At 42.8% G+C, this 13,164-nt stretch overlaps 1 protein-coding gene across 1 annotated transcript in view; it reads right to left on the reverse strand.

The window, feature by feature from the left end:
• Positions 1–13,164, reverse strand: part of LOC119969034 (ephrin type-A receptor 6-like) — a 956,636-nt gene that overhangs the window by 48,628 nt on the left and 894,844 nt on the right. The window contains 1 exon segment of the mRNA XM_038802175.1: positions 2,092–2,153. Coding sequence (XP_038658103.1) covers positions 2,092–2,153 — 62 coding nt within the window.

The raw sequence follows: 13,164 nt of genomic DNA on the forward strand, positions 1-13,164 counted from the left end.
GCCTTCTATTCTCACCACACAATCACTGTTGTGTCACACATTAGCTCCATTCCACTCTCCCAATCATCTCTGTGCATCATTTATCTTCTCCTCATTAATTTTCCTTTATTTCCCTTAACTATAGAAATATACTTGCTATAATGTTGAGGCACACCAGGGGCTAAATTTGCTTATGTAACATTGCCTCCTACGCATACCTACATTGGTTCTCCAAGGGAAGTCAGTACTGTGAACTGCTACTTGCCATGTTCACATGGGTTTCCTCATTGATATTGAGAAACACATGTGAGCTCCACAGATAGGGGCTGGCAACCCAATCTGCCCCTCGAGAAATCAATGTAGTCTGACTTGCTACATAAATGAATTTCTCCCCTATTATTACCTCAGTTGGAATTTGCACTAAGATTCAGATCCTCACAAAGTTACAATAAATGGGCTTCATGCTAGATTTCATGGTATTTTTATGTCCCTTTGCTGGCATGGGACTTGCCATTGGCAGTGGAGATATGAAATTCAGATATGCAATGTTCGTGATTTAAAATGAACTATTGGGAAATTCTATATCATCTTTAGCTGATTCATCAATCACCTTCCTTCCAATATTAGGTCAGATGTGGGGATGTTCGTGGAAGATTGCACAATGTTTACACCATTCACAACTCATCAGACACTACAAGCAGTCCATGTGCAAATGCAGCAAGACCTGGACAATATCCAGGCTTGGGCTGACAAGTGGCAAGTTACCTTTGTGCCATACAAGTACCAGGCAATGATCATCTCCAACAAGAGAGAATCTAACCATCGCCCCGTGGCATTCAATGGCATTACCATCGCTGAATCCCACACAATCAACTTCCTGGGGGTTACCATTGATCAGAAACGGAATGGGACGAGCCATGCAAATACTGTGGCTACAAGAGCAGGTCAGAGGCGAGGAATATGTGGTGAATTACTCACCTCCTGACATCTCAAAGCTTGCCCACCACCTACAAGGCATGAGTCAGGAATGTGATGGAACACTCCTCACTTGCCTGGAAGAGGGCAGCTCCAACAATACTCAAGAAGCTAAATACCATCCAGGACTATGCAGCCCACTTGATTGGCACCCCTCCCGCTAACAGTCACCCCCTCCACCACCGATACACAGCAGCAGCAGTATGCACCATCTACAAGATACACTATAGGAACTTACCAAACCTTCCAAATTAAGGACCATTACCATCGAGAAGGACAAGGACAGCAGTTACATGGCATCACCAGCACTTGGACGTTCCCCTCCAAGTCACTCACCACCGTGACTTGGATATTTATCGCCGTTCCTTCACTGTTGCTGGGCTAAAATCCTGGAATCCCCTCCCTAATAGCATAGTGGGAATGCCTACACCACATGAACAGTAGTGGTTCAAGATGGCAGCTCAAAGGTAATTTGGGATGGGCAACAAATGCTGGCCTTGCCAGCGAAGTCCACATCCTGTAAAAATGAATTGTACTGCTGATGGGAGGGATGTCCTGTAGGTAGTTCAGACACATAAACTTGCTCTGTGAATCTGCAGCGGGCAAATAGTTCTGACACAATTTCTGTACTATAATCTTAGAATTTATTAAAAGGAAAATGATAAAGTGTATAACATGGGCTAAAATGTGAAACAGGCTCCTCTGTTTACAATGGGAATAGATTGTCTGGTGAGATGGCAGTGTTAATGTTATAAATCAAGGCTGCTGCTGCTGGCGAGGCTCCCTGTTGGTATCACAGATCCATGATAGCAGTGCATCAGCCAGCAGTCCATTGAAGCACATTATGTATGAGCCTGTGAAAGTAATAAATTAATGCGTTCCTTTGAATACCAGTTCCCTAAATCCTGTTCACTTAATGCCACAAGCCTTAATAATTGTATCCGAAAGTCAAATCTTCTTTTGTTATGACTTGGAATAAAAAAAGGAAGACAGTTAAACATCTTCCAGAGAAGCACTATTGTGCATTTGACACTATGTGGAGCAGCATTTAAAATGCATTTGTAACAAATAATTCCAGCATTGGTCATTGTTCATAAACCATCATTACTTTGTACTTTAGTTCGTTGGCTGCCTCACCCTCAGAAATGAGTCCAGGGATCCATTTTCCATATATTCAACCACTATCATCACTGGCCTACCTGTGGGATGCAGCAAAAGAAAGAAGCAAAACATTACATAAAGCACATTTTCCAAGGCTCCAGAGAGAGATGAGTGTAGGAGTGAGAACTTAAGTACCAAAGAGTAAACCAAATTGCAAACAGATTTACTCATGACATACCTGTTTAATTCTCAGTGAATGAGATACAGAGCCAGACATTTTAATTTTATTAATAAATTAGTTTAAGTTGGAGTAAGAGGGCACAAGCCGCACTGCAAACACACTTCCCGCAGTACCGACACCATTCATCCACCTTGGGCATATCCCTTTGGGTCAGCATTTTAGCCCAAATGTGGGAGTGAGCCATTTTTTTTGAGGCCAGATTGTGGTCACAATAGTGACCTGTTCCCTAAGCAGGCCGATTGTTAAATTAATTAAGAAACCAATTCAGGCCAATAATCAGTGTAAAACTGGAATTTTTACACCTCCTGGTGTCTGTTTGGGGGTCAAAAGTTCCAAGATGACCTTGAGACAGTCCTCTACCTGCTTACCCACACCTCTGGCTCTCGGCTGCCCTGTGGAGGGGTTCCCCTGCCCAAGGTGGTCTGGCTGCTTTGGCCATTTTTTTCAATTCAAATAATTTAAAAATGCTGAGAGGACACCACCGGATGGGGCTAGACTCTCTCTTACCCATTTATATTGGCATGTTGCAGCCCTGTCCATGTCCAAGGGCCCCCTATTGGTGCTCTAGATTTGAGATCTACCTCATCATCCTTAAGTGAATGGTGTCTGCACCCTCTATCCACTCATCGACCATTCTAGGCACAACTGAAAATGGGTGTCTGCTCTCGACATGGTGAGGGGTTGGGAACCGCATCAGACACCAATGTTGGCGTCCAAAATGGAAAATACTGCCCTTGGTCCATGTGTAAGGCAGGGAGGGGGCAATAATTTTAAAATAATAAAGTTGGACAGCTTTGATATATACTTCTGGGGTATACTTCTGCCCATCTGGAAGTTGGCATGGTTCACTTCAATCAGAGTACTGACTCCCACACATGCTTGGCCCTGAATCAAAAGGAAAACTGCAAAATGGCAGGACCTTACCATTTATCAATGCATTCTACAGTGAGTGACTATGAATTTTCAGGGCCAATAGATCACTTTTTAACATTTGTCTCACTGCATTTAGAACATAGAACATCGAATTTACAGTGCAGAAGGAGGCCATTCAGCCCATCGAGTCTGTACTGGCTCTTGGAAAGAGCACCCTACTTAGGCCCACGCCGCCACCCTATCCCTGTAACCCAGTAACCCCACCTAACCCTTTTTTTGTACACAAAGGGAAATTTATCATGGCCAATCCACCTAACCTGCACATCTTTGGACTGTGGGAGGAAACCGGAGCACCCGGAGGAAATCTACGCAGACACGAGGAGAACGTGCAGACAGTGATCCAAGCTGGGAATCGAACCTGGAACCCTGGAGCTGTGAAGCAACTGTGCTAACCACTGTGTTACTGTGCTGCCTTAGTGAGAGGTCAGCATATTATATGTCCCATGCATTGGGAAACAGGAATAATCATGTGGAACGTATACAACAAGAAGTTTGTGGCCATAAGAACACAACAAATAGGAGCAGAGGTAGGCCATTTGGTCTCCTGAGCCTACTCTGTCATTCATTAAGATCATGGCTGAACTGATCTTGACCTCAATTCCACTTTCCAGTCTGTTCCCCAAAACCCTCAATTCTCTTATATTTCAAGAATCTCAGCCCTGAATAAATTCAATGACACATGCAGCCACCTCAGCTCCCTGGCGTAAAGAATTCCAAAGATTCACGCCCCTCTGAGAGAATAAATTCCTCCTCATCAATGGCCACAGAAGCTAAATCACTCCCGGTAATGTGATTTACAAATTCTTTTTCCAAAAAAACAGCTAGAAACAGTTTGGTATTCTATAAGCATAGACTAAATGTTCCTCTGACAATTTGTGTTCAAACCATAAATAAAACCTAAGAATAAGTGATATTGAACATTGAATTACTGTAGCTGACGTCTTGAGAATGCACTTGTCCTTCTTTATGTAAAAATATGCACCATTCTTTAAATAGAACTGTACTTTTTAAAATTCACTGCCATCTTTTGTCTGTTAGAAAAGGCTCAGGTTTTAGGCAGTGCCTTACATGCATCAAATATTAATGGATTTGACAGTAATTGATAAATCTTTCCTGATGTCAGGTAAATCTGTTGTGTGAAATGAGACTTTGAATTCCCTTCTCTGACTTTGCTGTGTTATTTCTATGCAATGGTTCAATGTACCAGGCTCACAGCAGATGTCCACAACACATAAGTCATTTGAAATGCTACTTGGTACAGCAACATACCCCAAATAAATAACACTGTTTTAAAAATATGCAGTTTTTAATAATTTGAGATGTGTACAAATCAAGGTACATAAATAATGTTTCGGCGTGATGTGTTACATTTCTCTTTGCATCAAGGGATTTTTGAAGCTCTATCTGGGCCACAGCAGTTGAAAATAAAATCATTACTAATGGTGTTAAATTTGAACAGACATCCCTTAGGGTAGGGCACTTTTTAACTTTCAACTTTCAGTTCTTTCCTATGTTACTAAACAGCTTCCAGGCCTTTGATTTCTCTATAAATATCATAATCAATGAAATCAGAGAACGAGCACAATACTTATCTATGTTATAAGTAAGATTCTAGTGAAGAAACAATGCTGTTAGTTTGGGGAAGTTAGTGCTGTGGAACATGTGATGGCTGCACCTATTAAGTTCTTACGCTTTGGAGCTCTGTCTGTAGGCAGCCACTGGCACCTCTTTCTCTTCCCTCCCAGTCCTCTTCCCCTCATCTTCTCCTCTGCACAGGCCACAGTCTTCTGCCTCCAAAATAGCAAAACCAGCCTTAGCTTCACCCATATATCTGTCATTCCACTACCATGCTGACCTCATTTTCTAACATAAGAACTAGGAGCAGGAGTAGGCCATCTGGCCCCTCGAGCCTGCTCCGCCATTCAATAAGATCATGGCTGATCTTTTTGTGGACTCAGCTCCACTTATCCGCCCGCTCACCGTAACCCTTTATTCCTTTTCTGTTCAAAAATCTATCTATCTTTGTCTTAAGAACATTCAACAAGGTAGCCTTAACTGCTTCACTGGCTAGGGAATTCCACAGATTCACGACCCTTTGGGTGAAAACGTTCCTGCTCAACACAGACCTAAATCTGCTCCTCCTTATTTTGAGGCTATGCCCCCTACTTCTAGTTTCGCCCGCCATTGGAAACAACCTCCCTGCTTCTAACCTCCACCTACATCTGAGGACATCCCACCTGACTGCTCCTGGTGAATGACAAATCTCTCCTGCCTGCACTTCATTGAACACCATCTCCTCAATTTGGATGGCATCCCCATTTCTGTATGTAAATTATTGCTCTGCTCACTATTCTGTCCACTAGCTCTTTGCTTTGCTCTTTTCATGCCTAAGGTCATTTCCCATCTGCGTGCTGAATTACTCCAGTTGCCAACCCTTCCAATCCTGCTCCCATCTTGGCTGCTGCCTCCAGTGCCTTCAAGTTTCACAACACACTGGAATAATTTGCCTTGGCCCCCACCATTGAAATTATGCCAAACTTCCTTCATCTGCTGGCCCTGATTCAGCTCACTGATTCAGCTTCCATGAAAATGCTGATCTTTGTTTGTGGCTGATGTTACTAAGAAGCAGCATGTAGATGAGGAAAAGGACACCACCAAGACTTTCTTTATCGACCTGATATAAACAAACATGTCATAAACTTGTACATTCTACCAGATCACTACTTAACCTTCCTTTTTTGATTTTCTTGCTTCATCAGTTATTTGCATTCCATGGTAATTTAGATGACTTTTCTTCTGCAGTTTATTTCATAAAATCATCAATATAATCATCGTAGGTAAAATCTTATAAACATGCATTTTCAGTTGGCAGTATTGCTGAACTGGTCAAATGTTTCTGGCTCATCGTACTTTGCAGATTACTTTTCACTCTTTTCAATACAGAGAAAGAATGTTCACAGGAAACATTTGTCAAAACCATTATCTGCAAGTCTGTACAAATCAGCTGATGATCACAATGCACAGAGTTTACCATTATCAATGGAATAAATTAATTGTTTCACTTAATCTTCAAAATGATTTGTGTCTATGTCCTCCTGGTAGGATTCAATTAACCTCTTATTGTAGCAGCTCTTAGCATTCATATCTAAACCTTTATTGAAAAGCATGCAAAATAATTCAATTGCTTTCTTCAGAAATCCATTTCTACTCTGCAGTTGCACCATTATTGTGTCAAAAATAACGGTGACAACGATGATCTTCTCTTTCCCTTTTAAAGTGATTTAATTGTCTCCAGTTTCATCAAAAATAACTTCCTATATCTTGTACACTTATCATCATCAGAGGGACCTGCATTATTTGCTAATATTAGTGCCTCTGCTTCCACTGAGGTATAGTCATTTCGAACACTCATGATAAAACTTCTAACTGAGGCTAACAATTGTGAAGCATTCAATAAAATTGTTTCAATGTTTTGCGGTTATTTGCTGACAGAATTAATTATTTGAAATAAACAGTTCCACAAAACAGTAAAAACCGCAAAATTGTACATTTCAAACTTCTCTGCCAAGGATTTTGCTTCTGCTTTCACACGTGGTTTCTCTGCTCTTTATGTCTAATAAGCATTCCTTTATATCAACAAAGTTCAGTCTCAAAGCTTAAACAGCATCTGCACAAGTGGATCACCTTGTGTCATAAATTCTTTTGACCATCAAATGTTTTCCATATATGCATGCTCGAAGCTTAATTGCATCATACTACACCGATGCCTGGAAACCGAAAAAAGGTACACAAGGTTTGATCAAAGTAAAACAAAATGTACAGCTCCCTCACACGTTTCAGCTGCAGCATTGCAGATTAACTTCAAGGAGTGACTGGAACATGGGATGAGTAATGCACAGGGGCTTGCATCGTTCAGTCTTGCTTGTAGACCAGAAATATTTTCCTGCCACATTTGCAGCATGATTGAAGTTCTGCCCATGACGAGTTTTGATGTCAAAACCTAAAATTTGCAATGATTTCCAAAACAGTTATGTCTGGACACTCAGAAATGTGGGATTGTAGCTGGACAAAACAGTGAAATAGCTCTACAACTTCGCCACCACTGGTCACCACACCACATATCTTAAAATTAACGTTATTTTGTCCAATTGACTCACATCTGGTGTTGAATCAACCATTATGGAAAAGTATTTGGCATCTTTTACTTCATTAGTGAACTGATTTCTGAGCGGCTACTCCATTATTGTGCTGAAGTCATCATAGGCTCTGTGTGTTAAAAGGTTGGTCTTCCCTCAGCCACAGTGTTGATAACTTTTCAAAAGTTCACGGAGAAGCTCATCAAATTCACCAAAATATTCAAGGCAAGCTAAAAAATTGCTTCTCGACACTGATGATTCATCATGTCCTCTTGAAGGAAGTCCCAAGGAAGCAGCAGGCTTACTGTGGCAACAACACATCTCAGCACTTTCTTCCATTAAGAACACTCCTTTTCAAATTGAGTCGATAACACAGAATCAATGCTTCCAGATAATTTACATCTTTGAACGAATGCACATGTAGCTTTAATATAACTTTTGAAAGTTTCATGATCAGCAATATCTCTCCCAGCATTTTTCCAGTTACAGTACACATCGACAGTTAATTGTTTTCCTTTACTGGGGTCAGAGAATAATTTGTAAACATAACAATAGATTGCCTTAAAGTCTCTGAAAAAATCAACCAATTTCTCCTTTCCGTCTTCCCATTTCCTCAGAAAATGGTACTCATGGAGACTTCTAAACTACTTTCAGCCTCAAACCTCAAACTCTGTTCTCAAATTTCCCATATTACCTATGTTCTTTGGTCTATATATTACAAAATATTCAATCATACCCAATGGAACAGATTTTGACCATAAGGCAATATCTTCAGCGTAGGTTTCTTCCCTCACTTCAACAGCAGAAGAACAGTGAGTTTGAGCAGTAACTTGTAGTTCCAGTCCCATTTTGAGTTCACCTCTTCTTGTTCAAGCTTTTCATGCGATATGTTGTCTCCAGAAACTGGCAGGTCAAATCATCAGACAAGCCACCAAACCTTTTTTGTGATGTTGTTGTTGAGGATGAATGTGGAATTTGGGCACTGCTTAATCCTTTGAAAGTAAAGAGCAAAACTGTCTTTTGCCTAGCTTCGTAATTTTGCCGTGCCTTCAACTACCTGCGTTTTTGACTGCCAGCTTCATCCTGTCTCTGGACATTGACTGATCAGTCTTGATTTCAACGGAAATGATATTTCAGAAAGAGCAGGCTTCTTTTCCATCCTCAGCCCTGGCCTTGGGCTCGGGTCACCCCTGAAGCGATTCCCCTTTACGGCCTAAGCTCACAGGTGTGCTAATGGTGGCTCACTGGCTGCGTGACTGCTGGCTATCTGACCTGGCCTCTGCTATTGCCCTTACTTGTCTAGGGCATGCACGGTAGCATGGTGGTTAGCATAAATGCTTCACAGCTCCAGGGTCCCAGGTTCGATTCCCGGCTGGGTCACTGTCTGTGTGGAGTCTGCACGTCCTCCCCGTGTGTGCGTGGGTTTCCTCCGGGTGCTCCGGTTTCCTCCCACAGTCCAAAGATGTGCGGGTTAGGTGGATTGGCCATGCTAAATTGCCCGTAGTGTCCTAAAAACCTAAGGTTAGGGGGGGTTGTTGGGTTACGGGTATAGGGTGGATACATGGGTTTGAGTAGAGTGATCATTGCTCGGCACAACATCGAGGGCCAAAGGGCCTGTTCTGTGCTGTACTGTTCTATGTTCTATGTTCTATCTAGTTGCTGCCAAGCCCTTGCACTCTCAGTCCTGGCCGCTGATCAAGTTGCCGTGCTGCTCCTCGAAAACCACAATGCCAGCATCAGCGTGACCCTTGCACCTCCTGACTGCTCACACCTCTCACTTGGGTGGCTGACTCAAAGCCTCAACGACCGGGTGTGCTCTTGGCTGATTGCTTGGCTGCTGCTGCTGGCTATCTGGCCAGGTGTCTGCTCTTGCCCTCACCGATCCAGTTGCTGCCCAGCCCTCTCTCTCTCAGCGCAGGCCTCTGGTTCTGGTCGAGCCGCCCCGCTGGCCATTGCTCCCCCGAAAAACACAATGCTGGCCCTTGCACCTCCTACTGCTCACCTCTTGCTCGGGTGGCTAGGCCTCAAGCCCTGACTGTGTCTGCTCCTGACTAGCTGTCTTGACAGCTGGCTTTATCTGGCCTGGCCTTTGTCCCTTCTTTGGTTGGTTGGCCATTCACCCTCCTCAGCCCTGGCCTGGAGGTTGACAGTCTCCCTGCTGTCCTGCTCGACGGCCGTTGGCTAGCGCCGCCTCCTCCTCAGTCCTTGCTGAAGGCTCGCACCCGATGTAAGGTCGGTGACCTCATTTTTGCCTCAGGCTGCCGGGTCGAATGTCGGAAGCCGGTTGCCGGTCAAAGGTTCAGAAACGTCACACCAGACAATCAGGAGATCCGTTTGAACTGCTCTAAATTTCTGTGATGATATGCATAAGCAATCATGTATATAGTGATATAAAAGGCCTCCAACCAGCAGGTGGCAGCAGAGAACAACCATGTGACAGTTTCCTCAGGGAGTTGTTAGCTGGTCTTAGTAGTGGATAGTTACAATTTGTAGTAGCTCTTAGATTATTTATAATGGTTCATAGTTTTTGATAATATTCTTATGGTTATCTAACCTACGCAATTGTTCAACAATAAAACTTTAACTAGTCAAGAACCAGACGTTCTTTAGTGCATTTAATCCGACCGGCCAAGCACCAGAAGTTTTCATCACCTCTCCATGTCTGACACACTGTTTTCCCACTCTAAAGAGAAGTCTACCAATCAGAGCCCGATGTGTTCTGTATTGCCTTGAGCCTATCAACAAATTCAGAGCTACCAGGTTCTGACTGGTGCGCACACACCACAGCTACCTCTCAGTATGGGGCCCTACATTGGCTGGGGCTCTACACTGCTGCGCTGTGTTTGTTGTAAGTCTGACTCTGAGAATGGGATCATTATGTGAAAAGAAAACATTTGAAGGCCTCCAGGGAAAAGGCAGGGGAGTGGCACTGGCAGCATTGCTCCTTCAGGGAGCCAGCACAGAAACAGTGGACTGAATGGCCTCCTTCTATGCTGCAACCATTCTTATGATTCTAGTCTTGCCCTACACATCTTGGCATAAATCACTTCCTTTGGTCCAAAAAGGCCCCATGTAGAAACAACTCGATTCACAAGTGTTATACTTGAAGTGTCTGCAAAAAGAGGGAAAGATTACATGAGCAGCTGAAATTGTTGTGAAGGGTCTGAATAACAGCAGCTGACGGTATTAAACAGAGAATAATTAGCTGCTTTGTTTGTTGTTGTGGGGAGGAGACAGACAGCTCTTGCTCAAGTATTTGCTTTGTTTGGTCCTTTGTTCCGCACTGTAACCAATCACTGTTTGTCGATGTGCCAGTTGTCAATGTACTCTGTCGATTATTCTTTTTTTTGACTACTATGTACGTATTGTGTATGTTCCCTTGGCTGCAGAAAAATACTTTTCACTGTACTTCGGTACATGTGACAATAAATCAAATCAAATCAAAGTGAATGCTCTGCAATGCTCATTTTGAAAATCTATAATTGTCTGAATTCTCTGCCAACATTTGTGGTTTTGTTAATAATAAGGCAACACCACAAACAAGAATTCATTTGGAATTATTCACCAGTGTTTAATTAAAGATGCAGAACACTATCTAAAACTGCTGCACTGGCTAATATGTCTTAGTTCTGTAAGTAATCAAACACAAATCAAGATTTCACCATTATATGATCGTACAATCCAATATCTGCTGCCTCTGCCCCCAATCCGAGTGCAAAACGGGCAGAGGACACCCAAAGTGCCCTCTGGCTAACAGGAACTGAATCGGCCGGCATTTGTAGGTATTACACACAATCAAAAATACATGCAAATTAGAGCAGAGCTTTGCCACGCATTAACAAGCAGCCATCATTTGGTTTAATGGCATATTGTAATTCTGGAGAAAGCCACGGTAGCTAGTGCCAGGGCTAGACAGGAAAACAAACCAGATTAATGCATATGTATGACTGATGTACATGACATATCAATGTCACTTCTCAGAAAACCTCAAATGCTTATGTTGGTTCTAGTTCAGAGTGAGCACATTTTTAACAATTTATTTTTTATCTGGAAGGGAGAATGTTGTTCCCTTGTTTTGCTCGTGACTAGAGTGCAAATAACTTTGATCCAGAAGGTTGTTGCCTCGCTCGGTGAGTTTTGACTATCAACTTCAGATCCAGTCTTGGTACAGCCCAATCTTGATTTCTCACAATTCTATTCCAAAAATAGAAACAGCTTGCTAAAAATTAGAAAGTACAGAATATATGTCACTAAGTATCATTCTCAATGAATGAGAATGCTATCCTATATCTAGTGTTTTCCCATTTTAAGGACTCAATTCCAAACTGGTAAATTGCAGGTAGGCATAATTTGGTCAATGAATAATGATGCTGCAGGTGACACCTTCTGAAGTCTGGTATCTTAACGGCGTAGCCATTTTAGCTGACACATTTGGTGTGTAGAACAGCAGGGGAATAGCTTTAAGCTATAACAGAATGGTGGAGAAAGATAAGACCTATCCTAAAAGTTGATGAGAATGTCAGAGACATCGGAGTTACGGCTTGAAGGCAACAATACAAAAACCAGGAAATATAAAAATCAGGAAATGAAATAAGAGTACTGACTAGGAAGCAATACTGAATGTGGACAACATGTAAGGAGTTAAAATAAAATATCAAAAAGATGAAGACAATAGCCTCAAATATCCTCGGGGGCCTGTGTTGCCGTAAGATGGTCATTGTCGACTCCTTCTCTGAAGCAGATGAGAAAAGGGCATTTCACTGTACACCCAAAACTAAAGTCCTCTTCCAAGCAGTTCCCCCAATAAAACACCTCCCTGTATCAATTCAGATCCTGGAAATGTGGACCATTTTCTGTACCTTGGGAGCCTCCTCTCAATGAAGGCAGACAAAACTGATGAAATTCATCATATCATCCAACGCGCCAGCTCAGCCTTCTGCTGACTTAGGAAAAGAGTATTTGAGGACAGGAATCTCAAACCCAATGCGAAGGTCATTGTTTGCTGGGCTAGCAATGATTCCCACACTCCTGTTGATTCGAAGAATTAACAGGTTTGAAGGCTTTGATTAGACCAGCCTCTCTGATTCTGCCTTGACCTTAGGCCTGATGGAATATGGCACTGATCTAGCCTTTAAACATGCTTGGATTACATCTTCATCTTAATCTTTAGCTTGCCCGAGATCTCTTTCCTGCTTCCCTGCTCTCCATTAAAGACAATGGCATGTTTCTTTAAAATAGAACATAGAACATAGAACAGTACAGCACAGAACAGGCCCTTCGGCCCTCGATGTTGTGCCGAACAATGATCACCCTACTTAAACCCACGTAACCCGTATACCCATAACCCAACAATCCCCCCATTAACCTTACACTACGGGCAGTTTAGCATGGCCAATCCACCTAACCCGCACATCTTTGGACTGTGGGAGGAAACCGGAGCACCCGGAGGAAACCCACGCACACACGGGGAGGACGTGCAGACTCCACACAGACAGTGACCCAGCCGGGAATCGAACCTGGGACCCTGGAGCTGTGAAGCATTGATGCTAACCACCATGCTACAGTTCAGTAAAAATGTTCAGTAAACCTGCTTCGAGTCCAATATGAGATTCACGTCAGCCCAGTTTAGTTTGATTCTCTCCAGCTAGATTCTCCTGGTTAGGGCTGGATAGTTACTTTTAATGATGTGCAGGGACAAGTCTGCTGTCTGTCCGTTTTGCTGCTCATTTATATTGATAAGGCCCTTCAGAGGCACTACTTCCCCAGTGTATGTTTTAAGTGTTATCTTTGAGGGGTTTA

This window comes from Scyliorhinus canicula, chromosome 7 (genome assembly GCF_902713615.1).
Source record: "Scyliorhinus canicula chromosome 7, sScyCan1.1, whole genome shotgun sequence".
NCBI classification, from domain to species: Eukaryota; Metazoa; Chordata; class Chondrichthyes; order Carcharhiniformes; family Scyliorhinidae; genus Scyliorhinus; species Scyliorhinus canicula.